This window comes from Bufo bufo, chromosome 6 (genome assembly GCF_905171765.1).
Source record: "Bufo bufo chromosome 6, aBufBuf1.1, whole genome shotgun sequence".
NCBI lineage: Eukaryota > Metazoa > Chordata > Amphibia > Anura > Bufonidae > Bufo > Bufo bufo.
The window spans coordinates 341,424,572-341,450,072 of record NC_053394.1 but is presented as its reverse complement, the minus strand read 5'-3'; the positions used below and the strand labels follow the sequence as shown (position 1 = coordinate 341,450,072).

Sequence of the window (25,501 nt, the reverse complement as noted above, 5' to 3'; positions counted from 1 at the left end):
CTGCTGTAACAGTAAAGGCCATGAATTGGTTCAGGTCAATGAATTAGGATAGATTGAACGCTCATTAGCGATTATGTGGCAGATTCTCAGCAAGTGTAAAGGGCCCTTAAGTCACTGCCAGATATCCTTGTTGAAGTTGTATGCCAAAATTCATAAGCCCAATCCTTTTTGCCTCAAACCACCCTTCTGACATCAGAGGAAAGTCAGAACACCCCAATGTGCATTAGGTGCTCAGTCACTCCAAATTAAAGAAAAAATAAATCATCTTATGTGGACAGCCATCTTTAACAAGTACATAGCCTTCACAATGCATTTAGAGCTCCAGGTTCATTTATGGTTTACAGTTTGGTCTAAAAATCACAGAAGTAAGGTATCCCTCCCATACAGGCTGCTCCATGAAGAGGAACCTATAATGTACTTGTACACATTGCAGAATACACACGTTTTTTCTGCACAAGATTAAACAAATATAATGTACCCTTTGCAGATTTGACTGGATTTCACCCCTTTCAAGTGTGAGATCTGCAGAATTTTTTTTTTAGATATATAATTCTGCATCCTTTTTTCTCCTCACCCAAAATGCTCCATGAGAACCTAGCCTTAAAGGGAATCTCATCAGGTTTTAGCATATTAAGGCTGCTTTCACACCTGCGTTCGGGTGTCCGCTCATGAGCTCTGTTTGAAGGGGCTCACAAGCGGCCCCGAACGCATCCGTCCAGCCCTAATGCATTCTGAGTGGAGGCGGATCCGCTGAGAATGCATCAGTCTGCCAGCGTTCAGCCTCCGCTCAGCGAGCGGACACCTGAACGCTGCTTGCATTGTTCGGGTGTCCGCCTGGCCGTGTGGAGGCAAACGGATCCGTCCAGACTTACAATGTAAGTCAATGGGGACGGATCCGTTTGAAGATGACACTATATGGCTCAATCTTCAAACGGATCCGTCCCCCATTGACTTTCAATGTAAAGTCTGGACGGATCCGCTCAGGCTACTTTCACACTTAGAAATTTTTCTAAGTTATAATGCAGACTGATCCGTTCTGAACGGATGCAAACGTCTGCATTATAGGAGCGGATCCGTCTGATGAAACATCAGACGGATCCGCTCCGAACGCTAGTGTAAAGTAGCCTAAGCTGTTACCATTGCAATGTTCAAGGGTCTCTTTTTTTCCCCTCCATGTTGTCATTTCGATTAAAAAAAAAAGTGATTTTTCAGTTATGCTAATGAACCTTCAAGTTGCCCAGAGGGCCGTTATTCCTCTCCTCTAGAGCCAAGTAACGCCCCCTGCAGTGCCCAGCCCACCTTAATTTCAAGCCCAGCACGCCTCCTCAAATAAATTTCCTCCCACAGCCGAGCAGTGCCGCCCCCTCTGCTGCGTCATGTAATTTATTCAACAGACTAACCTTGCTTCGTCCTTTCTTGCGCAGCCACAGTATCGCCGACTCCCTCAGGATCGGACAGGCGCAGGCAGTCGGCGATACTGTGGCTGCGCAAGAAAGGACGAAGCAAGGTTTGTCTGTTGAATAAATTACATGACGCAGCAGAGGGGGCGGCACTGTTCAGCTCCGCTGTGGGAGGAAATTTATTTATGAGGAGGCGTGCTGGGCTTGAAATTAAGGCGGGCTGGGCACTGCAGGGGGCGTTACTGGGCTCTAGAGGACAGGAATAAAGCCCCTCTGGGCACCTTGAAGGTTCATTAGCATAACCGGGGAAAAAAAAAGCTTTTATATCTAAATGACAACATGAAAAAAGACCCTTGCTGGAAAGCAGGTAGTTTGTGCATTGCAATGGTAACAGCTTAATATGCTAAACCCCGATGACAGATTCCCAGGTACCTGCACACAATGCAGAAAACATGCACCAAAACCTCATGAATAACGCATACAAGTCCACATTATTTATGGCAGTTTACTGCTTTTTTTGGTACTTTATGATGTTTTCAATGCAGATTTTCTGTTAGTGTTAATAGCCCTATTGACATCTGTGGGACCACTACATATACGGTGCAGAATCACAAAATTGATGTTGCAGATAACATCTACACTACAGGTTGATTTTGCTGCAGTAAAATAAAAGAAATTAAAGTCTACATTGGATTTAGTAAATCTCATTCACTTTGCTGGTACTGTATTAGGCCTCATGCACACGACCATGCTTTTTTTTTGCGGACTGCAAACTGCGGATCCGCAGAAAAAAATAAAATAAAGCTGCCCGTGTGCGGAACAGAACAGGCGGCTCCTTGTAGAAATGCCTATTCTTGTCCGCAAAACGGACATGCTATATTTTTTTTGCGGGGGGGGGGGGGGGGGGAAACGGAGAAAAGGATGCGGACAGCACACGGAGTGCCGTCTGCATCTTTTGCGGCCCCATTGAAGTTAATGGGTCCGCACCTGAGCCACAAAAACTGCGGCTCAGATGCAGACCTGAAAAAAAACAGTCGTGTGCATGAGGCCTTATGCTGCTGTGTTTTGCCCCACAAAAAAAAATAAAAAATCCACAAGAAATCTGCAACGTGTGCAGTTAAACTTAGGCCCCTTTCAGACAAGCGAGTGTCATACTCCGGACTCACAGCTTCAGTCCTGAACTTCCAGCACATTGATTTGATGCTATGTAACCCTTAGCGTTCTGGAATGTATAGGATAACAGTGACATAATGCTGTCAGGGCTGTAAGCGTTACATTGATTTATGATGCTATGTGACCCCAGCAGTGCTGGAAGTTCAGGATGAGAGCTTCACTGCGAGCCAGGAGCGTGACACTCGCTCGTCTGAAAGTGGCCTTAGAGTTAGCACACTAAGGCCACTTTCAGCTTTAAAGACATTTTAAAATGGGAATCCGAAGTCAACTTTAGTACTGGCTGGTTCCTCGGTACCAAAGCCAATTTCAGATTCCTATTTTAAAAAAGGTTTTTAAATCTGCAGATAGGAATACCGAAGTCATTCACCGAAGTCTTACACATCGGCAAGACAAAGTCTTATTACACGGAGCCCATGCATTTTAGGCTACTTTCACACTAGCGTTCGGAGCGAATCCGTCTGATGTTTCATCAGACTGATCCGCTCCGATAATGCAGACGTTTGCATCCGTTCAGAACGGATCCGTCTGCATTATTACTTAGAAAATTTTCTAAGTCAGAAAGTAGCCTGAGCGGATCCGTTCAGACTTTACATTGAAAGTCAATGGGGAACGGATCCGCTTGACGATTGAGCCATATGGTGTCATCTTCAAGCGGATCCGTCCCCATTGACTTCCATTATAAGTCTGGACGGATCCGCTCGCCTCCGCACGGCCAGGCGGACACCCGAACGCTGCAAGCAGCGTTCAGGTGTCCGCTCACTGAGCGGAGCGGAGGCTGAGCGCTGGCAGGCGGATGCATTCTCAGTGGATCCGCCTCCACTGAGAATGCATTGGGGCCAGACGGATGCGTTCGGGGCCGCTCGTGAGCCCCTTCAAACGGAGCTCACAAGCGGACACCCGAACGCTAGTGTGAAAGTAGCCTTAATACTGTGCGGAAACAGCATTGCAATCCGAAGCTCGATTAGCTCGAGCCTGGTTATAACCTTACAAGTACCTATATGGGTGGATTCACAAGGGGATTTATCAAAACTGGTACAAGGAAAAACTGGCTTATTTGCCTGTGGCAACCAGGTGGAATCTGATTAATTGCTATGGGCAACTAAGGGTGGCATCACATCACATTTTTCCAATTTAACATATAAGTTACAGTGCATTCACAACTGTATAAATGGATCCGCATCCATTCTGCAATTTTATGGAACAGGCCCATTCATTACAACAGAGCCGCAAAAGATGCGGACAGCACACGGTGCGCTGTCCGCATCCGTTGGTCTGAAAGGAAAAAAAAAATAATAAGTTCCATTCTTGTCTGAAACCGTGGACAATAGGCACTCTATATACAGAACGCATACGACCGGTATCAGTGTTTTGCGGATCTGAAATTTGCAGACTGCAAAACACTTAGTCGTTGACTGTAGCCTTAAACAGATGCCTCAGACTGATGCCATACAGTGGTTTCCGTTCACCAAAGTTTTTTACCAGACTGTGCAGGATACAAGAACGTTGTGTGCGGGTTTTTTTTTTCTTACACATCAAGCAGAGGTACAAAAAGTGATGTGAACCCACCATTAACCAGTTCTCCTACATTTTTTTTTTTAGGGGAAGATTTTCCTGCAGGTTTTTCAGCCAAAGCAGATTAGAAAAAAACCCCAGAGATATAAGGACGGATTAAAGCCACTTTCATATGTCCAGTAAACATTTCCAGCAGAGAACAGCCAGCCGCAGTTCACCAGATCCAACATTGCCAGATTATACAGATCACCGCCAGATCCCCATTTACTATAATGGGATCTAGCAGTAATCCAGCCAGTTTCCAGCATAAGGGCTCATGCACATGTGCCAGACTTGTCCGTGCTGAGGGCCACAAATTGTGGTCCACGTTGCACTAGCACAATTCATGTGGCCGATGTCTGTGGACCCATTCAATTGAGTGGGGGGGGGGGGGCAGCACAATCCATACTGCAAAAAAAGAGTAGTGAATGCATGTATTTGCAGTGCAGAGGCACAGACAGAAAACCCACAGAAGCATTCTGTAGGGCTTCCAATCCAGGCCTCCCAGATTGTATGGATCTGCATGCACGATACATTGTGCACACAGCTAGTGCCCATATATTGCAGACCACCTCCATGTGAACATGCCCAAGGGTCCAGCCACAAAGTCTGGTCTCTTGATGTAGCTTTGAAAACTAAAATCAGGAGGGATCTTGAGTAAAGAAAGTATACAGGACAGATACAGTTTCAGCTTCCAAAACCATCTGACCATACCCTCACTTGCCACATACAGGGGCGGACTGGGAACTTAAAGTGGCACCATTTTGTAGTCAGGTCCAAATTGATGGAAGGTAGGAACAGCAGCAACACCATATTGTGGCACATTATACCACCCCAACAGAGCCAAATACCACAGTCCATCACAAAATCCTGCCAGAAGCACAAAGTACATTCCCAAAAACCATCTACTGGCCAGCCATGAGGAGGGCTCAAGCAGCCCCCCAGGAAATCTCCCTGTAAGGTCTATGGTAAGTCCAGCCCTGGTCACATACTACTTTTATTTTATTTTTCTTCAGTCTTCCAGTCCCCTCCTGACCAATACAGCCCTAGGCACCACACACTACCCCTTACCTCTGTGTCCTTCACCAGACCACACAGATCTCCTCTATCACACCACTAGTTTATATGGCCCTTATGTATTGCCTTCACCTGGAGTCAGCAGAAATCAGGGTCACACCCGCCTCTTCCAGCACTGATTTGGAGTCATGCAATACCTCCAATACATGAGGATCCAGGGGTGCTAGTGATCCTATTCAGCTAAGGGTACTTTCACACTTGCGGCAAAGGATTCCGGCAGGCAGTTCCGTCGCTGGAACTGCCCGCCGGATCCGGCAATATGGACGCAAACTGATGGCATTCCTCAGACGGCTCAGGATCCTGATCCGTATGACAAATGCATTGGAATGCCAGATACGTCTCTCCGGTGTCATCCGGAATAACGGATCCGGCATTTATTTTTTTCAATTTTTTTTCGGTCTGAGCATGCGCAGACTCCAATGCCGGATCTGTTTTGCCAGAACACTCGGGGCCGGATCCGGCATTAATGCATTTCAATGGGCATTCCAGCAAATGTTCCGGAATTTTGGACGCAGATAAAACCGCAGCATGCTGTGGTATTATCTCTGTTCTGAAAAGTCTAAAAGACTGGAGACATCCAGAACGGATTTCTCTCCATTCAGAATGCATTAGGAGAAAACTGATCAGTTCTTTTCCGGTATTGAGCCCCTAGGACGGAACTCAGCGCCGGAAAAGAATAACGCTAGTGTGAAAGTACCCTTAGGGCTCTTTCACACCTGCGTTATTGTCTTCCGGCATAGAGTTCCGTCGTCGGGGCTCTATGCCGGAAGAATCCTGATCAGGATTATCCCCATGCATTCTGAATGGAGAGAAATCCGTTCAGGATGCATCAGGATGTCTTCAGTTCCGGTACGGAACGTTTGTTGGCCGGAGAAAATACCGCAGCATGCTGCGCTTTTTGCTCCGGCCAAAAATCCGGAACAGTTGCCGCAAGGCCGGATCCGGAATTAATGCCCATTGAAAGGCATTGATCCGGATCCGGCCTTAAGCTAAACGTCGTTTCGGCGCATTGCCGGAGCCGACGTTTAGCTTTTTCTGAATGGTTACCATGGCTGCCGGGACGCTAAAGTCCTGGCAGCCATGGTAAAGTGTAGCGGGGAGCGGGGGAGCAGTGTACTTACCGTCCGTGCGGCTCCCGGGGCGCTCCAGAGTGACGTCAGGGCGCCCCAAGCGCATGGATCACGTGATCGCATGGATCACGTCATCCATGCGCATGGGGCGCTCTGACGTCATTCTGGAGCGCCCCGGGAGCCGCACGGACTGTAAGTATACCGCTCCCCCGCTCCCCGCTCCTACTATGGCAGCCAGGACTTTAATAGCGTCCTGGGTGCCATAGTAACACTGAAAGCATTTGGAAGACGGTTCCGTCTTCAAATGCTTTCAGTACACTTGCGTTTTTCCGGATCCGGCAGGCACCTCCGGCAACGGAAGTGCATGCCGGATCCCAACAACGCAAGTGTGAAAGAGGCCTTATTCGTGGGCGAGCTGGATTATTATTATTTTTATTTGGAGTCGCATTGGGTCATGGGAAGACAGACAGCTGGATCTGGACCTGTCATAAAACATGTGATTTATACTAAAATGAGCGCGCTGATTCCAAATATGAACTCGGAATTTGCCTGACACGTCTAGATTTTAACCCCTTAAGGACCCTGGGATTTTCCATTTTTGCATTTTCGGTTTTCACTCCCCGCCTTCCCATAGTTCTAACTTTTTTTTTTTTCCATTCACATAGCCTTATGAGGGCTTATTTTTTGCATGACAAGTACTTTCTAATGGCACCTTTTACGGTTGCATACCATGTAGTAGGAAGCGGGATTTTCTTTTCCATATGGGGTAGAATTGGGAAAAAATGCAATTCTGATAAAGGTTTTTATTTTTTTACACTGTACACTATGCGGTAAAATTGACCTGTTATCTTCATTCTCCAGGTCAGTATGGTTCCAACGATATCACGCTTGTATAATTTTTCTTGCATTTTAATACTGAAAAAAAATTAAAACCTTTGAGGGAAAAAAATGTAGTTTTTTTATAACCATATTCTGACCCCTATAACTTTCTTGTAGTTATGTGTACGGGGCTGTGTCAGGGCTCATTTGTTGCGGGATGATCTGTTCTTTTCAGTGATACCAATTTGAAGTGTGTGCGACTTTTTTATCACTCTTTTTTTCCCGTTACGCCATTTGCAGTATGCCATTAATATTGTAGCATTAGTATGGGCATTTTTGCATGCAGCGATGCCCATGATGTATTTTTTGTTTTTATTGTTTAAGTATTTTTATTTTAAGGAAATGGGGGTTGATTTGAACTTTTATTTTTTTTATATTTGAAAAAACTTTTTTTTACATTTTTTTAAGTCACCTTGGGTGACAATAACTGGCAATCATTAGCTTGCCTATTGTGTTCGTTCATTGAACACTTCATTTGCACTATACCAATACAATGCTGCCACCTAGTGGCCTGTATTGGTATAGTCATCTAATAGGCACCAAAGCCTGCCGATCTCAGCCGGGGAACGCTGTTACCAGAGCTTAAGTGCGCGACTTCCGCTTCTGGACTGCGCAGATTCCGTGGTCACATTTAACCACAGTATCTGAAAGGGAAAATTTATGCAATCAGCCTATTTAAAATAGCCGTAACCCGGCGTCTATGGCGCCCGCTGCTTGTGCGAGCGGGCGCCATGTTTGAGGTCCTTAAAGGGTTAAGTACATGCAAAGCCTATTCAGTTATAATATTAATGCATTATATTGGAGATATTCCAATGGACATGTCCAGACCTGTTCGGACGCACTCAGGCTGATGTCAGCACTAAGTATATAAGACAAGCTGGACAGATTTTGATAAAGTGATCTGTTACAGTGCTATCAGTTTTTAAACTTAAGATGGATAAACGCAAATGTGTTAACGATCCAGACAATTTCTGTTACATATGTGGCAAACACTACTTATGACCAGCGCAAGAATCTGACAAAGCGAATGCGTCTTGCAGCTTGGGATGCATTTGTGCTAGTAGTGCAGAACTTCCTTGGGAACAGACGAGCTGCAAACTATGCTGAATTAGTAGACAACATGCTTACAGCATATGAACCACTTGGCTGCCGCATGTCATTGAAAGTGCATTTCTTACATTCCCATCTTGACTTTTTCCCACCCAATTTGGGACACGTAAGTGACGAACATGGAGAGCGGTTCCATAAAGATATTTCTACAATGGAGAACAGGTATTAGGCCGCTGGAATCCCAACATGATGGGGGACTACTGCTGGTTTTTGCAACGGGAAAATATGACCGTTCACAAACGCAAAAGCAGATGCCTGAAGCACTTTTAGCAGTACTGGGCCTTGCTCAAGTAAGACTTTTAAACTGAAAAACGAGACTTTTGGAAATTGTGTTATTCCATTACATTTTCATAAACTGTTTACTACGCAAACTTTGATGTAGATCAGGTAATTGTTGGAGTAAAACTCGTTCTGTTCAAAATTATTCAATGCTTTCCAAGTGCTTCATTCATTTAGGCATACTTATGCATAGCAACATTTCGTGACATGTTACAACAATTCTGACTTTGGATTTGTAATCCGCACAATCGATTTAGTATAGGACAAATGGTTTTTGCCCAGTAGCAGACAAAACTTTTTTTTTTTTTTTTGCTGCGTGGTGAGATCAGCGAATTTTTGCTTATGAAATTCGTTCATACTTCGTTTACTGGTAAAAGGTGACTTGCGTTATGACACTAAACGCAATCGCAGACAAAGCGGACTGAACTTGTGTGCAATACCATCCGTTTTTTTCCTGAGCAGACCCTGATAGAATCCGTGACGCTCGTGTGAAAGAGGCCTTAGTAAATATGCCCCATTATGACTAGAGATGAGCAAATATTATATTCGTTCACACTTTGGTAAAAAGTGAATTGCGTTATGGATTCCTTTACCACGGACCATAACATAATTCTATGACGGAATGCCTTTAGAGGCATTCCATTATTCATTCCGTTATAATAGAAATCTATGGCCTGCAAAACCAGTCCTCTCCTGCATAACGGAAACGGGACGGATCCGTTTTGCAGCCCATTCCATTACGCATTCTGTCATAGAATTGCGTTATGGTCCGTGATATCAATACTGCAATTCACTTTTTACCACCAAACGAAGTGTGAACGAATATGAAATTTGCACGCCTCATCATAAATGGATCTTACGGCAGCGCAGAGGCGTAAAAAGCCGGTCATAGTAAATGTGCCCCAATGATTTTTGATGCACTGATGTATAAGCCAATGTTAAAGCAGCCCTAAATTAGGGCATTTTAGATACACTCTGGTGTTCCAGATCAATGTACCCCCCCCAGGGGTTAATATCCACGCGTGGCTGAGAGACTGAACACTGACACAGAAGTTGGTCAAAGCAATCTCTAACTTTATTACATCAGGTAAGCCGTATTATACATCTTCAGAAGAGGGCAGTCCTCACTGAGGCTTAAACATTGTTTCATTGGTCAAAAAGGAAAAAGTGATAAGAGAAACATAGATAACACCCTGGCATCTGCGCAGTGAATACCACTTTGGAATGTGAACTAATGTAAACATCTCGTTACCATCGCCATTTTGTAATGGCTTCTATTCTAAGGCCTCTTTCACACTTGCGTTGTCCGGATCCGGCGTGTACTCCACTTGCCGGAATTACACGCCGGATCCGGAAAAACGCAAGTGTACTGAAAGCATTTGAAGACGGAACCGTCTTCCAAATGCGTTCAGTGTTACTATGGCACCCAGGACGCTATTAAAGTCCTGGTTGCCATAGTAGGAGTGGGGGAGCAGTATACTTACAGTCCGTGCGGCTCCCGGGGCGCTCCAGAGTGACGTCAGAGCGCCCCATGCGCATGGATGACGTGATCCATGTGATCACGTGATCCATGCGCTTGGGGCGCCCTGACGTCACTCTGAAGCGCCCCGGGAGCCGCACGGACGGTAAGTACACTGCTCCCCTGCTCCCCACTACACTTTACCATGGCTGCCAGGACTTTAGCGTCCCGGCAGCCATGGTAACCACTCTGAAAAAGCTAAATGTCGGCTCCGGCAATGCGCCGAAACGACGTTTAGCTTAAGGCCGGATCTGGATCAATGCCTTTCAATGGGCATTAATTCCGGATCCGGCCTTGCGGCAAGTGTTCCAGATTTTTGGCCGGAGCAAAAAGCGCAGCATGCTGCGGTATTTTCTCCGGCCAAAAAACGTTCCGTTCCGGAACTGAAGACATCCTGATGCATCCTGAACGGATTTCTCTCCATTCAGAATGCATTAGGATAATCCTGATCAGGATTCTTCCGGCATAGAGCCCCGACGACGGAACTCTATGCCGGAAGACAAGAACGCAAGTGTGAAAGAGCCCTAACAATAATACTGCATACGTCATATGTGACACTTCAAAGAGGTGCTTCTCTATAGGCAGTGAATAATATATATCATCAAGCCATATGATTGGCTTACGCATCTCCATCACACTCTATGGGACACCTGCAAGAAGATGAGAAATCAGACACTGCCCGCAGCACTTCCCCCCCCCCCCCCTCTCTTCTACAGTCTTGAAACAAAGAGAGGGGTGGGAGGCACTTGGAGAAGAAAAAGTTTAACTCATTACAGTCCTAGATATACAAAATATAGAATAAAATTCACACATCTTTAACACCAACGATCATCGGTAAAAGAACCTGGAAACCACAAATGTAAATGCAGCTGAAGGCCAAGTTCACACGTTGCACGCTCCAACACATTGCTGTAGTTATTGGATGGGTGAAAAAACGTGCATTCAGCCAATTACTCCATATGTTGGAACCATTCATTTCAATGGGGGCTTGAAAAAAAACGGAAATGTGTCTTCGTATGGCCATGGAATCTTTTACACACGGAAGTTATAACCATTTCACAACAGGACATGTTACTCCTTGGCGGTTGAATGGTGCTAATCCACATTGGATCCATGGTAAAATAAAAATCTGGGGGTCGAGCTCACATTTCTGACACAGATTCTGCTTAGGGTACTTTTGCACTAGCGGCAGAGGTGTCCGGCAGGCTGTTCCGGCGTGTGAACAGCCTGTCGGATCCGTCCTGCCGCTAGTTCACGTGTGCCCCTGGACTACCGCTCCGTCCCCATTGACTATAATGGGGGTGGAGTTCCGGCGGCAGCACACGCCGAGAGGCGGCCGGACTAAAAGTACTGCATGCACTACATTTTTGCGGCGCTGACCCCATTCAAGTAAATGGGTCCACGTTCACGGTTTTAATATGAGAATCCGCGTGGAAAAAATGCAAGTAGACTGCAACGTACGCTGCCGGCTTAGGCTATGTCCACACAGGACGTACGGTATGTGCTGTGGATTGGTCACCGCGTGGATTCATGGGCAGCAAGTCCACATCACATTACAGTATCGGAAAGTATAAAGGACAAACGTTTTGCATCCACTTCTGGCTTCATAAACTGCATAAAAAACCTGAACATGTAAATATAACCCAACATAAGAGGCTCAAAACCTTTCCTGATATGAAACGAGTCACAGTATACTTTACTAGACTTCCGGCTCATTTAGCGTTTATTTACTGGCTGATTTCAGAAAAGATTAAAAACCGAAATGAATAAAAAAATTAAATAAATCTGAAAACCAAAAACCTAGGAGGCAAATAAATATCAGGGAAGAGAGAATACACAGCAGCCTCTGGCGCCCCCTGCTGCTGGCGGCCGCTTATAGCCGCACACTCCCTGCTGCTGTCTTTTTTTCAGAGTGCGCGCCCTTTTCTGGCCGCCTCCCCGCGTTGCTCTCTGATTGGAGCACTGCAGCGCGTCATCCCAGCCCCCAGGTCTAGCACGTCTAAATTTCTCCGTTTCCGTGACGTCATCACGTGCCCTCCGACCCGGAAAGGGCGTGACAGAGCTGCGCGCGCAACGGGCGGGAGATAGGAAAAACAATAACGCCCGAAACGGCGGCCTGGCAACCGTCATGGCCCGGATAGGACGCAGGTGAGACCGTTAGCTCCGGTAGCGCGGCGGGAAGCCTATCTCGGTGTGTGTGACTTTTACAGGCCCGATGACCCCCTGTAAATGTCCTGTTAGTGTTTGTACGGGGGTAGGACCCTGGAGTCACCCGATTCGCCCTCCTTTGTGCCCTCTGTGTGACTTTCATCCATTAGTGTTCAGTTCTTTTACGTTTTGTTTGCACTTTTATTAGTGGGTGCACTCTGTGGTGCCCCCCAGATTGCTGCCCCCCTGGCTCCCCCCAGATTGCTGCCCCCCTGGCTCCCCCCAGATTGCTGCCCCCCTGGCTCCCCCCAGATTGCTGCCCCCCTGGCTCCCCCCAGATTGCTGCCCCCCTGGCTCCCCCCTCCGGGATCGCTGCCCCTGCGCACCCCCCTCCGGGATCGCTGCCCCTGCGCACCCCCCTCCGGGATCGCTGCCCCTGCGCACCCCCCTCCGGGATCGCTGCCCCTGCGCACCCCCCTCCGGGATCGCTGCCCCTGCGCACCCCCCTCCGGGATCGCTGCCCCTGCGCACCCCCCTCCGGGATCGCTGCCCCTGCGCACCCCCCTCCGGGATCGCTGCCCCTGCGCACCCCCCTCCGGGATCGCTGCCCCTGCGCACCCCCCTCCGGGATCGCTGCCCCTGCGCACCCCCCTCCGGGATCGCTGCCCCTGCGCACCCCCCTCCGGGATCGCTGCCCCTGCGCACCCCCCCCCCCCCCCCACCAATCTGCATTGTGTGCTGTCCACGCCTGTATGCCACTTCCGCCGGCCCACGGAAAAGAACAGGTTCCTATTCTTGTCTGTTTTGCAGTTTCTATAGATGTGGGGGGAAAAAAGTGGGATGCACACGGCCAGGATCCGTGTTTTGCGGACTGTGGAACACATACAATCGTGTGCATGAGGCCTTATGGTCCTATGTGCCCAATGGGGAAAAAGGCTCGCCTGTCCTTGGTTCCGCTGCCCTGTTCCAGCTTCATTCGGTCCCTGATGAACGGGCAAGTGGCTTGGTCCTGTGACCGCTGCAGCCAGTCACATGTACTAGAATGGGATGTCGCTGCTTGTTGTACACTGTTCCAGGGCATAGAGAAGAAATTCCACCTTATCCAAGACTTGTTCTGTGGTATTCTTTATTTCCAATGAGATCCAGGGAAATCCAAAAATATTCATACTGGTAAAGAAGCCGGGCGCTGCGGTCGTAACAGACCTTATTTTCAACGGTACGGAGTCTATAAAGTGGATAAATTAATGGGATTAGTTAAAGGGGTTCCGTCACTTCATCAAATGGCATTTATCATGTACAGAGAAAGTGAATACAAGGCACTTACTAATGTATTGTGATTGTCCATATTGCTTCCTCTGCTGGCTGGATTAATTTTTCCATCACATTATACATTGCTTGTTTCCATGGTTACGACCATGCTGCAATCTATCAGCGGTGGTCGTTTGTCTCCAAGTTAACTCGCCGGCTGGGCTAGAGAGCGTGCAGGGTGAGTTCCCCGCTACTCGCTCCCTGAAGATGAGGCTGGCATACCTGGAGGATTCCCTTTCTTTTGTTTCTCCTGCCTAACGCACTCAGCGGCACGGTCGGGGAGGACTGGAGCAACATCACCGAAAGAGAAGACGTCATCGGCGCAGGCGCACTGAGGGAGTTCTGAGGAGACGAGCCTCCTCATCTCAGAGCGCCTGCGCCGAATGAACACAGGCGCGCGATTTTTGAAATACTGACAGGGCCGGCCGGAGGAGGAGATCCCGGCTGGCCCTGTCAATCAACACGACGAGGGGGCGGATTGCTGCTGCGGCTACCAGCAAGTAGACGCCCTACTTGCTGGTAGAGACTGGATTTACATATTATAAAACTTCGTTTTCTAAAGAAACGGCCGCATGAAAGTAAGTGACAAGATTATATTCTCCTATATCGCGCTATAAGGAATGTAACTATCCAAAAAAAAAAATGACTTTTGTGGGGTGACAAGCCCTTTAAGGACGCCATGGACAGGAGAGCAGATGGCTTCCTAAGGCGAACATGGGAATCAGCGGGGGCCTCCCTTAAACCTAACATAGCGGCCACTTGTACTGCTAGGGCCCTTATCTTATGGGTGAAGCAGTTAGAAGACCAGATCAGGGATAAGACTCCTAGGGATCAGTTATTAGAATCTATCCCGGTTATTGCCAAAGCAGCAAATTTTCTTGCGGATGCTTCTGCTGACGCAGTTAGGTTGTCTGCTAGGTCATCATCCCTGGCTAATTTGGATCGCAGAGCCCTTTGGCTTAAGAATTGGTCAGGGGATGTGGCGTCTAAGAATAGACTTTGTAGTATTCCATGTGAGGGAAAATACTTGTTCTGGTCTGCCTTAGACGATATCCTTGAAAAGCAGGAGATGGGGGGGGGGGGGGGGGGGAAGGGTTTACCTCTTCCTTTTTTAAGCAGAATCCCTCCTTTCGGAGAGACCCCCGGAGTGAACTCGATAGGTGCATCCCGCCAGCAGTTGCAGGGGCTGGGCAGGAGACCCTGACCTCCTCCTCCTGCTGCCTCAGAATAGAATATTTTCAGGTACAGAGAAGAGCCTGAATAAGAGAGATTCCAAGTGGAAGTTCTCTTCTAAATCCAAAGGCTTCTTGTTCAGGGGCCATAATCCTTGCTCTACTTAAAAAGACAACCCCCAATGATGCCAGGGTGGTAGGAGGGTGGGCCTCCTCCCAGCCTGGTCAAAGATTTCCAACAGTACTAGCACTTGGATTCTTCAGTCTTTGCAGGAGGGATTCAGGCTGGAATTTAAGAGTCTTCCCCCAGAAAAATTTGTTGTAACAGAGTTAGGCCCAAAGGCTCAGGAGGCGCTAGAACGGGAGATGGAGAAGCTTATTTTAAAAGGCGCTCTTGTCCTCCATCAGAAGAAGGTATGGGGTTCTACTCCAACCTTTTTCTGGTAAAAAAAAAACCCAATGGCGATTTCAGGACCATCATAAACTTAAAGGGATTAAACAAGTTTCTATTGTACAGAAAATTCAAAATGGAGACGATAAAGTTAGTAGTGGGCCTCCTATACAGCGACTGTTATTTGGTAGTCCTAGACATTAGGGACCTGTATTATCATCTCCCGATATACCCGGCTCATCAGAAATTCTTGAGTGGCACTGAAGGTACAGGGATGTCTGAGGCATTTTCAGTTCCAGGTACTACCCTTTGGAATCTCCATGGTGCCGCGGATCTTCACAAAGCTCCTAGCGGAAATGGCTTCTCATATAAGAGAAAAGGACATCCTGTTTTTGCCATATCTGGACAATTTACTGATCATAACCCTGGGGGTTTCCTGGAGGGTTGTGGACCCAATAGTAGTAACTACAGACGCCAGTCCTGTTGGCTGGGGAGCTCATCTCATGTCCAGGAAACAGTTTTGCAGGGCCCTTGGGACAGATGGATACGGGCAGCCTCTTCAAATGTTAAAAAGTTTATGGCGGTTCTTCTAGCCTTGCATCAGACTTTGCCCTTGCTCGAGAACAGTCATCTAAAAGTTTTGTCAGACAATGGTTCCATCGTAGCTTATCTGAATCATCAGGGAGGGACCAGATCCAAAGAATTACAGCAGATAGACGCTCACATTTTTTCCCCTGCTAGAAGGGAGAGTCCTGTCATTGTCAGCCCTTTATATCAGAGGAGTGGACAATCAACAGGCAGATTTTCTAAGAGAGCAGAGAGTGGTCGTTGAATCAGGGGTTTTTCTCCCAGCTAGTACAGCTTTGGGGGGCGCCATCGATGGATCTTTTGCTACAAGATCTGACAGAAAGGTGGAAAAGTTTTTCCCCTCTTTCAGAGAGACCTTCCTTCGGCAGTAGATTCCTTTCTACAGCCGTGGGACCAAGGTCCCCTCTATGCATTCCTGCCTCTTCAGTTAATCTCCAGGGTTCTTAAGAAGATAAGGGGGGACAGGGCTCCGGTGATCATGATGGCACCTTCTTGGCCCCGTCGTGCTTGGTTCACGTGGCTGAGGCTTCCCTCAGTCAGGGAGCCTTGGGTACTACCAGAGATCCCGGACTTATTAAGCCAGGGACCAGTCATCCACCCTCTGGTAAAGGGCCTTCACTTGACCGCCTGGTTTTTGAAAGGTCACTGCTAATGCATAAGGGTTTGTCTGAATCGGTTATTTCCACTCTGCTTAAAAGTAGGAAACCGGTAACCACCAGGATCTATGTTAGAACCTGGGTGGCTTTCTTTGCTTTCCTGGGAATTGATTCTGTCCCTCATGATAGTCTCTCTATTCCCCGGATTTTGCAGTTTCTTCAGAGGGGTCTAGAGAGAGGCCTTTCCCTTAGAACTTTAGTACTCTTACCGGTAATTTGATTTTGCAGAGTCCATGACAGCACCCTTATATTCCCTCCCTTGGTTTGGTGTTGGTGATGGGTCTTGGTTATGGTACACGGGGTGCGCAGAAAAAACTAAATAATTTCAATGAATTTGGATGAATCAGAAGGATGGTTAACGGGGGATGCTCTCTTTCGGCTCTGAAGACCACTGAGGAATGGAGAGGCCCCTCCTTCTTAAATATCTGTGGGTTTCCTGTCCTGGGCGGAGGATCCTCTCTCCTGGTGCTGTCATGGACTCTGGAAAATCAAATTACCGGTAAGAGTAATTATAATTTTTTTTGGAATGGCCATACGGACGCTGAATGCACACTGAGTAATTTCGGCAGAAAAAGCAACAGGCACGGAAAAATACGTTTGTGTGCATGAGCTCTTACTTTGGATTTTCTGCGGGTCTCGTCCTCTGCATTGCAAAAGGTGAAATTCACTGCATAAGTTGACATTCGGTGGTCCTAAAATTTATATCGTGGGTCAATTTATGCTGCAGGTTGGTTTTTCGCAGTACGTGTTTTTTTTTTCCCTCCCACGAATCTCCAATTCGGTGTATAGGAGTGAGGAGAAGGATGGGTTGCACACAGAAGCAGTCTGTTGTATTCATTTTTTGCAGGTGGAAATTGGACGTGGTGGTCGTGTGAATAAGACCTTGGGCAGGTGAGGGTCTGACTCTTGGTGCCCCCCGTCGGTCAGTTCCCTCTGTTTACTGGGCACAGCTCAGTACTTTTAGTAGGAGCTGTCTGGCATTATATGTTGCTGCGGCTTCGTCACATTAATGTGAATGGGACTGAGCTACAATACCCGGCACAAGCACTGGTAACAGTATGGTGCCAGGGAAAAAAGTAAAGGGGATGCGGCACTCGCACCTTCCAGCGGCTGATCGGCGAGGGTGCTGAGAGTTCAGTCCTCACAATCTAATACTAATTGTTTCTCCTAAGCAGTTTTGAAGAACTGGCTAATCCCTGTCAGCAGGATCAACCCAGACATAATGACTAGTTGGGTTTATCCTGCAGAGTAAAATTTATACCTTTTTGATGTATTCCCCTTGACCAACAGGGCCAGCCATGTTGCTCCTGAGCCGTAGTTTCTGCTATTATGCATGCGTAGAGCATCTGTTTCTGCTCAGCAGCGCTGATACTCTGCGCATGCATAGTGAAAACCGCAGCGCCAACACAAGGTTTCAGGGCCAGGTGACATGTCTAGTCCTGTCAATCAAGTGGAATGGCAGAAGGTGTAGGGTGGTATAGATCTTGTGCACCCAGGGGGTCGAGCCTGCCCCTCGGTGCACTGATGAGCTCATTTGCATATAAATAAGAATGGCCTTATCTCGGTAACAGTGCCAGGTGAATCATTTTACTCAGCAGGATCTACCCTACCACATTATGACTGGTTTGTTGGGGTAGATCCTCTTTACCTTCTGGTTGAGGCCTCATGCAATCAAGCTTGTTTGGGATCTCAAACTTTCAGTGGATACTTCCATGGTGGTAAGGTTCTGGGCTGTGAATTCAGTGCTTCTAAAGAAACCCTCATCCATGAATGGAAACGTACGCAGAAATCTATGGCTGCTATACGGTGCAGTACCAGTCCGTTTTATGTACTGCAATTAGGAGCCAGAATGCACGTGCCTGTGTGCGCGAGGCCCTATACACATGCGTGTATTCTCTGCCGTGGTGATCTAGTGCGCGGACAGAGGACCTAGAAGGACCAGGGATAACAGGAAGTACCACGGGTGGTCATGCATATGGGCGAGTAAAAATGACCATGTTTTCCATTGTCTACAGTGAGCGCTGCTTTATCATGTGCCCTCCAGTTACCCTGATGGGTCATCCATGGTTGGAGATCTACCTGCTGTGAAATCCATCGCATAGATGGGAAGGTCAACTGCTCACTTTTATGTACACTCGGACCTCCAGTTGTCAGAGCAGAAATCTTCCAGCATGCCCGGCCTCTGCACAGGGCTTGATGTGGCGATTTCCAGTCTGTCAGGTGCAGCCTTTACACTGTGTAGTTAGAGGACCCGTCCCCTCTCCTGACATGTCTGGTGCATCCCCCGTGTAATAACAATTCTGGAGCATTTGTTCTTATGGCTCTATGTTGTCCAATTCCTTGTCAGCAGCTTGCAGTAAAGGTTCAGATGGAGGTGACTCCAGTCAGACACACCAGCTACTGGTAACACCCAGCTGTACTTTTACTGCAGACTGATGGCAAATTATTTGTAGACTTCTAGCGGTCATTTAATGACCCTTATCTATATAATTTATTAAGAGGTCACAAACACTTAAGGTGGGTTTACATGGGCCGAACGTTCCTTCTCGACAGTCGGCTGCTCGTTAAGAGGACGTGAAGTGCTGTATTTACATGCAGCGATCTCCTCCACGGTATGAGGACGAGTGGTCACTGTTGCCATTCCTCGTCCTCCTACAGCTGCATTGTTTCTGGGCAGCAGATCGCCACACAATCTGCTACCCAGAAACGATAATTGGTGTGTGCACGAACGACAGGATCAACCGATGAACAAGCGTTTTGCTCATCTAGCGGGTAATCGGCACAACATTTAGACGGGCAGATTGTCGGGAATCCACCTTTATTTGAGCCACATGGTTAAGAATTGATCTATGAGTGTTTAGAAGGTCAGAGATCAGAAGAGGAGCAGTCGGCTGAGCTGCCTGACCAAACAGAGTGAAAATTCAGATCCTGCTACTAGATAAACTCAATGCTGCACAGATACAAGGGATAAATTTAAAAAAATTAATAAAGACCAATTGAAAAAATAAATAAAAATTGCCCCTTGTGGTGTACATAACCTTTAATGGGGAACACACACAGTAAAGGATGTAGACAGAGGTACGACTACAGCACTCATCCAGAGGGCTTACGTGGGTGCACGTCCCAGGTTTATCTCTTCCACCCCAGAGATTTATATAAATACTCAATATTTGGTTTGAGACCGCACACCAGATGATCTTCAAGAAAGAATTATACTTTTATTGAGATTTCATCATCAGTGGTACATATTATAGCAATGTTTCGGGCCCAGATTTGGTGCCCTTCATCAGGCTGTATAGGACAGATGTGAAATCTGACATCTGTCCTATACAGCCTGATGAAGGGCACCAAATTTGGGCCTGAAACGTTGCTATAATATGTACCACTGATGTTGAAAAATCAATAAAAGTGCACATTTTTCTTGAAGATCACCTGGTGTGCTGTCTCAGATTCTGTAAAGGATGGTCATCAATGTACTGGAAGGCCTTTGCCTCTGCATTAGTACCAGGCACCTGTAGACAATCAGTGAGATTAACCCTCTCAATCACACACTGATGGTCTGTGCTAAGGACAGAAGGTTATTCTAAAATCCTGACAAACACGTCTGTTATACCCATGCTTAACTGCAAGAAGTGCTCCGAAGTTTTCCCATAGACTGTGATGGAGAGCGCCATACTGCCAGTTCTCTCCAGTTTCTCCTCTGTTACGGCTGCTCTGTAATTAACATATACCTTTACCTTTCTCTCTGCAGTGACGATCTGGAAGACTTTCATTATCAAGACACAGATTCTGATGTTCCTGAGCACAGAGAAAACAGAGTCATGGTGAAATGGACCCATGAGGAGGTGAGGGCACCACATAATGGTCGATGATGGCTGATGTGATCACATCTGTAGAAAGAGAGAGAAAGCTGCATGCGGTCAGTGACAGTCTAGCTCGGCGTGTTCTCAGTGGATGTTAGAGTGGCTTTTCCTGGTGGTACTGTGGTATCTCTACCATCAAAGTCAGATAGGTACTGGTCCCACCTCTGGGACCTGCACCTATCTCCAGAATGGGCCCCTAAAGTGAACGAGAACGCACTGTACAAGTGTGGCCGACCTCTATTCACTTCTATGGGAGTTCTGAAAATAGCAGAGCCCTGGCTCAGATATTTCCGGCACTTCTTTAGAGGTGAACGGAGAGGTGGCGATGCATTTTCTGTGCGCTCTCCATTCACTTCTGTACGACTTCCCAAAATAGCTGAAGTGAATCTAGAGCATGTGTGGTGCGCTCTCCTGTTTAGGGGGCTAGTTGTGGAGATAGATGTATGTCCCAGAATTGGGACCTCACATATCTAAGGGTGGGTTCACCTCACCGTTATGGATTCCGTTTTTGTTTTCCGTTGTAACGGAATCCATAAGACGGAAAAAAAAGTCCTGTCGCCAGGATTTTTTATTATTATTTTTTCCCCGTTCTGCATAACGGAAACCAGACGGATCCGTTATGATTGCCCATAGACTTCTTTTATGACGGATCAAAACGGAATGCCTCTTTAAAGGTTTCCGTTTTGACTTCCATCTTATGTAAATCCACGTCATGATATTAAAGCTCCTGCTTCTCCAGTCTTTGCCAGTGACTACTGTGATCGATGGTTACCCCCTGGCATCAGCTTTGGCAGTGACTGTCATGACTGAAGCATGCCAATACAGTTGCATTAGTCACCCTGTTTATCCAAGACTTTGCATCTCTGAACTTCTGACAGCTCCTAAACGACCATTTAATCAAAATACTTAGATGCTTCATAAGACTTTAGCTATATTGTGTTTTAAGATGTTAGTTCAGAGATGAGTGCTATAGATCCAAATGGGTTCTACGTGAAGCAGAGAGCCTGTATGTCTGCCGGTGTGCTGAAACTGAAAGCTCTGGAGGAAAAACTTGAAATTTTTTTGATAACAAAAACATAGAGAGGATTTTTAGCCCAAACTGAGTAGAATGCAGTAATTGTGCCAAAAGCTGTAAGGATTGTGGATTAAACAAACTATCAGTTGTCCTCTTCTCAGTACCCTTGCCCCCTCCTTTTAAAAACAAAAATTGTCTGCAACTGTATTGAGAAACGAAGGACAAGCTTTTGAATAACCCGCTTCTGTTACCAGGATGAAGTGCTGAGAGCCCTTGTGAAGAAGTATGGGCCGGGTGAATGGAAACAGATAGCCAGCCACATGCTTGTGAGTAGCCCAGACATCGTCTATGATGATTTGATCAATTTACCTATTATATGTGAAGATCGCTTAAAAGGGTTTTAACAAGATTACTAACTTAAAGGGAACCTGTCATCGACTTTATGCTACCCATACTAACGGCAGCATAAAGTAGACAGGTGAGATGATTTCAGCGGTCTGTCATTTATAAGTTAAAAGTAAGTGGTTGCCGAGAACCAACATCACAATCATTGCAGACTGGGCCTGGAAAAGAGTCCCGGCCACCTGAGAAGAGTCCTGGTTATTCATGAAGTCCTGCTCTCCTGCTGATGACTGACAGTCTTCTACCTAGTTGTCTCCCTTTCTCTCTAGGAGAAAACTGCCAATCAACAGCAGATGGTGAGAGCAGGAGATTAGGAATAACCATGACTCTTCTCAGGTAGATTTGACTCTTTTCAAGGCCTGGGCTGTAATGATTATGATCCTGGTTCTCGGCAACCACTGACTTTTAGCTCATGAGTGACACACCGCTGAGATCAGCATTTCTGTCACTATTTTATCCTGCCCTCAGTGAGGTCAGCATAAAGATGATGACAGGTTCCCTTTTAAAGGGGCTGTCTGGTTTTTGGGGGAAACGGGACAATACTTGGGATGTGTCTGCAGTAGAGAATAGATGAGCACTTACCTTGTAGATACTGCGCCCTCACTCCGGTTCTCTCAGGCAGGTGCTGTTTACTCAGCTGCAGCAGTAGTGATGTTGCACCTACAACACATGACCACTGCAGCCAATGCCTTGCCTCTTCAGTGCACTGCTAAGGCCAGTGATTGGCTGCAGCCGTCATGTGTTGGCAATTTGACATTACTGCTGCAGCTGGGTAAGCAACCCACCTGGAAGAATTGGAGCAGCGGTGTGGGATCTGCTAGGTAAGTGGTCATCTTATAAGTATTGCAAGTGTTGTCTGGTCAGACAACCCCTTTATTACCTCTCCTGTGAACTCTGCTGTCTTCACCAGTTCCATAGAGATTGAATACAGCGGCAGTGCTTCTGCTGAACCACCGCTCCCTACAAATGGGGGGAGTCTGGACCCCTGTTCCTGGGATCTTTGGGGGTCCCAACAGTTGCACACCACCAGAGAAACTTTTCACTTAGTAATGGGATAAGTGATCTTGATACAACTCCTTTTAAACTAGCGTTGGCAATAAATTTCCACTGCCATTTGTATTTATATACAGTGAGTAGAACAGCCTGCCTAAAGGGTGAAGTTTTTTTCTCCTCACTTGTCTTTATTTAGAACCGGACAGAGCAGCAATGCCAACAAAGATGGCTCCGCGTTCTTCATCCAGACCGTGTCAAAGGACCATGGACTAAAGAGGAAGATGAGAAGGTAGGCGTTATGGCAAAGTGCACAAAAGGTTCTAAGAAAATAAGTCCTGGTAATGTTATATTACTTTGATCCCGTTTGTGAACGTGTCCTCTCCTGTGCCTGCAGGTTATTGAGCTGGTGAAGAAGTATGGAACTAAGCACTGGACACTTATAGCGAAGCAACTGAAGGGAAGGTTGGGTAAACAGTGCCGTGAGCGATGGCACAACCACCTCAATCCAGAGGTGAAGAAGTCCTCCTGGACTGAAGAGGAGGATCGAATTATCTGTCAAGCGCACAAAGTTCTAGGCAATCGCTGGGCAGAAATAGCAAAGCTGTTGCCTGGGCGGTATGTAATGTTTTAATGCTTTGAATTTTTAAGTGCCTTTTGCTGCTGATTATACTGATTCATTATATTGGTTAAAGCCACTGGTACATAGTCATACACCAGGAGAGCAAGAATAATATTCTGCTCATTTCACTGCAATGAAAGGTCTACCATTATGGTTAAAAGGAGCCTGTCAGTAGTTTTGACCATGCTAAACTGCTTACAGCACTAGGTAGGGGCTGGGAATAGCAGAAGAAACACACTGCTTTACTATCAGGAGAAGTATAAAAGTGACCTTTATTCTGTTCCTACAAATGCACTGGAGGGGGAGCTTAACAGTGAATTGCTCTCTGCATTGATCTGCCTCCTCTGTAAATGATGGCAGAGCCAGGAGACCACTTACAGCTGTCACTTTGGGTGGGGGGCTGTGAAGCGGCTCAATGCCAAGTGCACTTTACTGTGAAGCCCTGCCCTCTGCACTGGCAGGAGCAGAATAAAAGTTCATATTTACACTAGCCTCGATGATAAAAAGTATGTTTGTACTGCTTTACCCTACGCAGTGCTGTCAGCAGTTTAATGTGGTTAGAACTGCTGACCGACTGACTCCCTTTAACTTAACATGTGAAACAAAACTGCCCTTTATTTGGGTAGTATCTTATAAGATGGGGGATTGAAACAAGAGGGTGTAGTTTTTATTTTAATTCGGTACATTTTCAAAAAGCCTCGTTCAGCAAGGTCTATTAAACCAGGGAAATTTCCTGATCGGGTTGATCATGCTGATTTAGTGGTATTTTTCTTCCCCTGTAAATAAATATGGATGTATTGGTTACAGTTGCAAAATAAAAGTAAGCATCTCTCTGAGGTCTAGGTTATGTTGGGATTGTAAGTACCAAAAATACAGACAAACATAATAAAAAAATAAACTAAAATGCACATAAAGGGGAAAAAAATGCACCACTCACGGCAGCTGAAACCATCACCATAGCTGCCGTTCAACCGTATGAGAAACTACCAAAACAGGCCTTTCTAACAATTTTAGTGCCACTTTGCAAATTTTCAAAATAAAGAACTATAAATAAAAATACACACAATTTTCTTACACTACCAAAAACAATCTGTGAAAAAACTATTAAAAAGATTTGCCAAGATAAGTGGAGTGGCAGGTCGCGTGAATGCGCACTGGTGCTCTATGGGAGCGTCAGGAGCTATCTCCAGCGCTCCCATAGAGAATGAATGAACGTCGGGGCGCATGCATCACCTGTTGATTTATCAGAACGGGGAAAGAGACCCCGCCAGCGATCAGCTAGTTATTTCCTGTCCTGTGGATAGGGAATAACTTTTTGGTAGCCCAACAAATAATGATGATAATAAAGTTAGGGCCGGTAAAACCACCACGTGCACAAAATCTCTCTAAATATCTGGTCATTAAGGCCTGACCCCCCCTTTCCCTTTCCTTCTCGGGCTTCAAGCATCTCATGGATCTGTGTGTTTCATCCATAGGACAGACAATGCAGTGAAAAATCATTGGAATTCAACCATCAAGCGGAAAGTGGAGACAGGTGGCTATCTGAATGGAATGAAGATCAGCATCACAGAGGAGAAGGACGAAAAGGAAGACTCTGCTTATCAGGCTGCTGTGGAAGAGGTACTTTTTTTTTTGTGTGACCTGAAACATGCATCTAATTTGTGGTAGAGGATCCTACTCCTTTGTCTCTAATTGCAGATAGAACCATGCTTTGTTTCTGAAGTCAAGGTCGAGACCGTAGAACATGGCCCCAACTCTGACATAATGGAAGTGAAAATAGTTGAGGTAAAGTCTGAGCAGCTGAGTGAAGGCGAGGAAGAGGAGAGTGCAGGGTCCAGCCCGTCATCTGCCTCTGTGAATTCTGCCCCAGAGAAATGGATGGTGGAGTATGTCAACTGCCTAGTGCCAAGCAATGACATGATCGAATCGGTAAGGAGCTTCCAGGACATTGCACCCGTGAATTATAGCTACTCTTTCCCTATTGCCAAGTTTAGCATGTCTGCACCCTTTTATGGAACCTTTTAGAAAATTTTCCAACATACTTTTTTTTTTTTTTTTTTTTTTTTTTTATCCCCTTATTCGCAAGTTTCCTTTTATCAGCATGTAGAGACTCGTACCCGAGATATTCAAGGCCTTGACTCATTAACAACATTCTTACCCATAGGTGACAAATATACAATCAATGGGTGTCTGAACCCTATGATCCACTAAAACAGGGGACCCAGAGTACCCTCTGTGAATGTAGCAGTTGTGTGCATACGTAGCTCCCTCTCCATTCACTTTATTGG

At 46.5% G+C, this 25,501-nt stretch overlaps 1 protein-coding gene across 1 annotated transcript in view; it reads left to right on the top strand.

The window, feature by feature from the left end:
- Positions 1-12,110: 12,110 nt before the first annotated feature.
- Positions 12,111-25,501, top strand: part of MYBL2 (MYB proto-oncogene like 2) — a 35,902-nt gene continuing 22,511 nt past the window's right edge. The window contains exons 1-7 of the mRNA XM_040437338.1: positions 12,111-12,206; positions 20,073-20,166; positions 21,454-21,525; positions 22,791-22,883; positions 22,989-23,209; positions 24,689-24,833; positions 24,912-25,142. Coding sequence (XP_040293272.1) covers positions 12,187-12,206; positions 20,073-20,166; positions 21,454-21,525; positions 22,791-22,883; positions 22,989-23,209; positions 24,689-24,833; positions 24,912-25,142 — 876 coding nt within the window. The 5' untranslated portion in view covers positions 12,111-12,186. The remainder of the gene's footprint in view (positions 12,207-20,072; positions 20,167-21,453; positions 21,526-22,790; positions 22,884-22,988; positions 23,210-24,688; positions 24,834-24,911; positions 25,143-25,501) is intronic.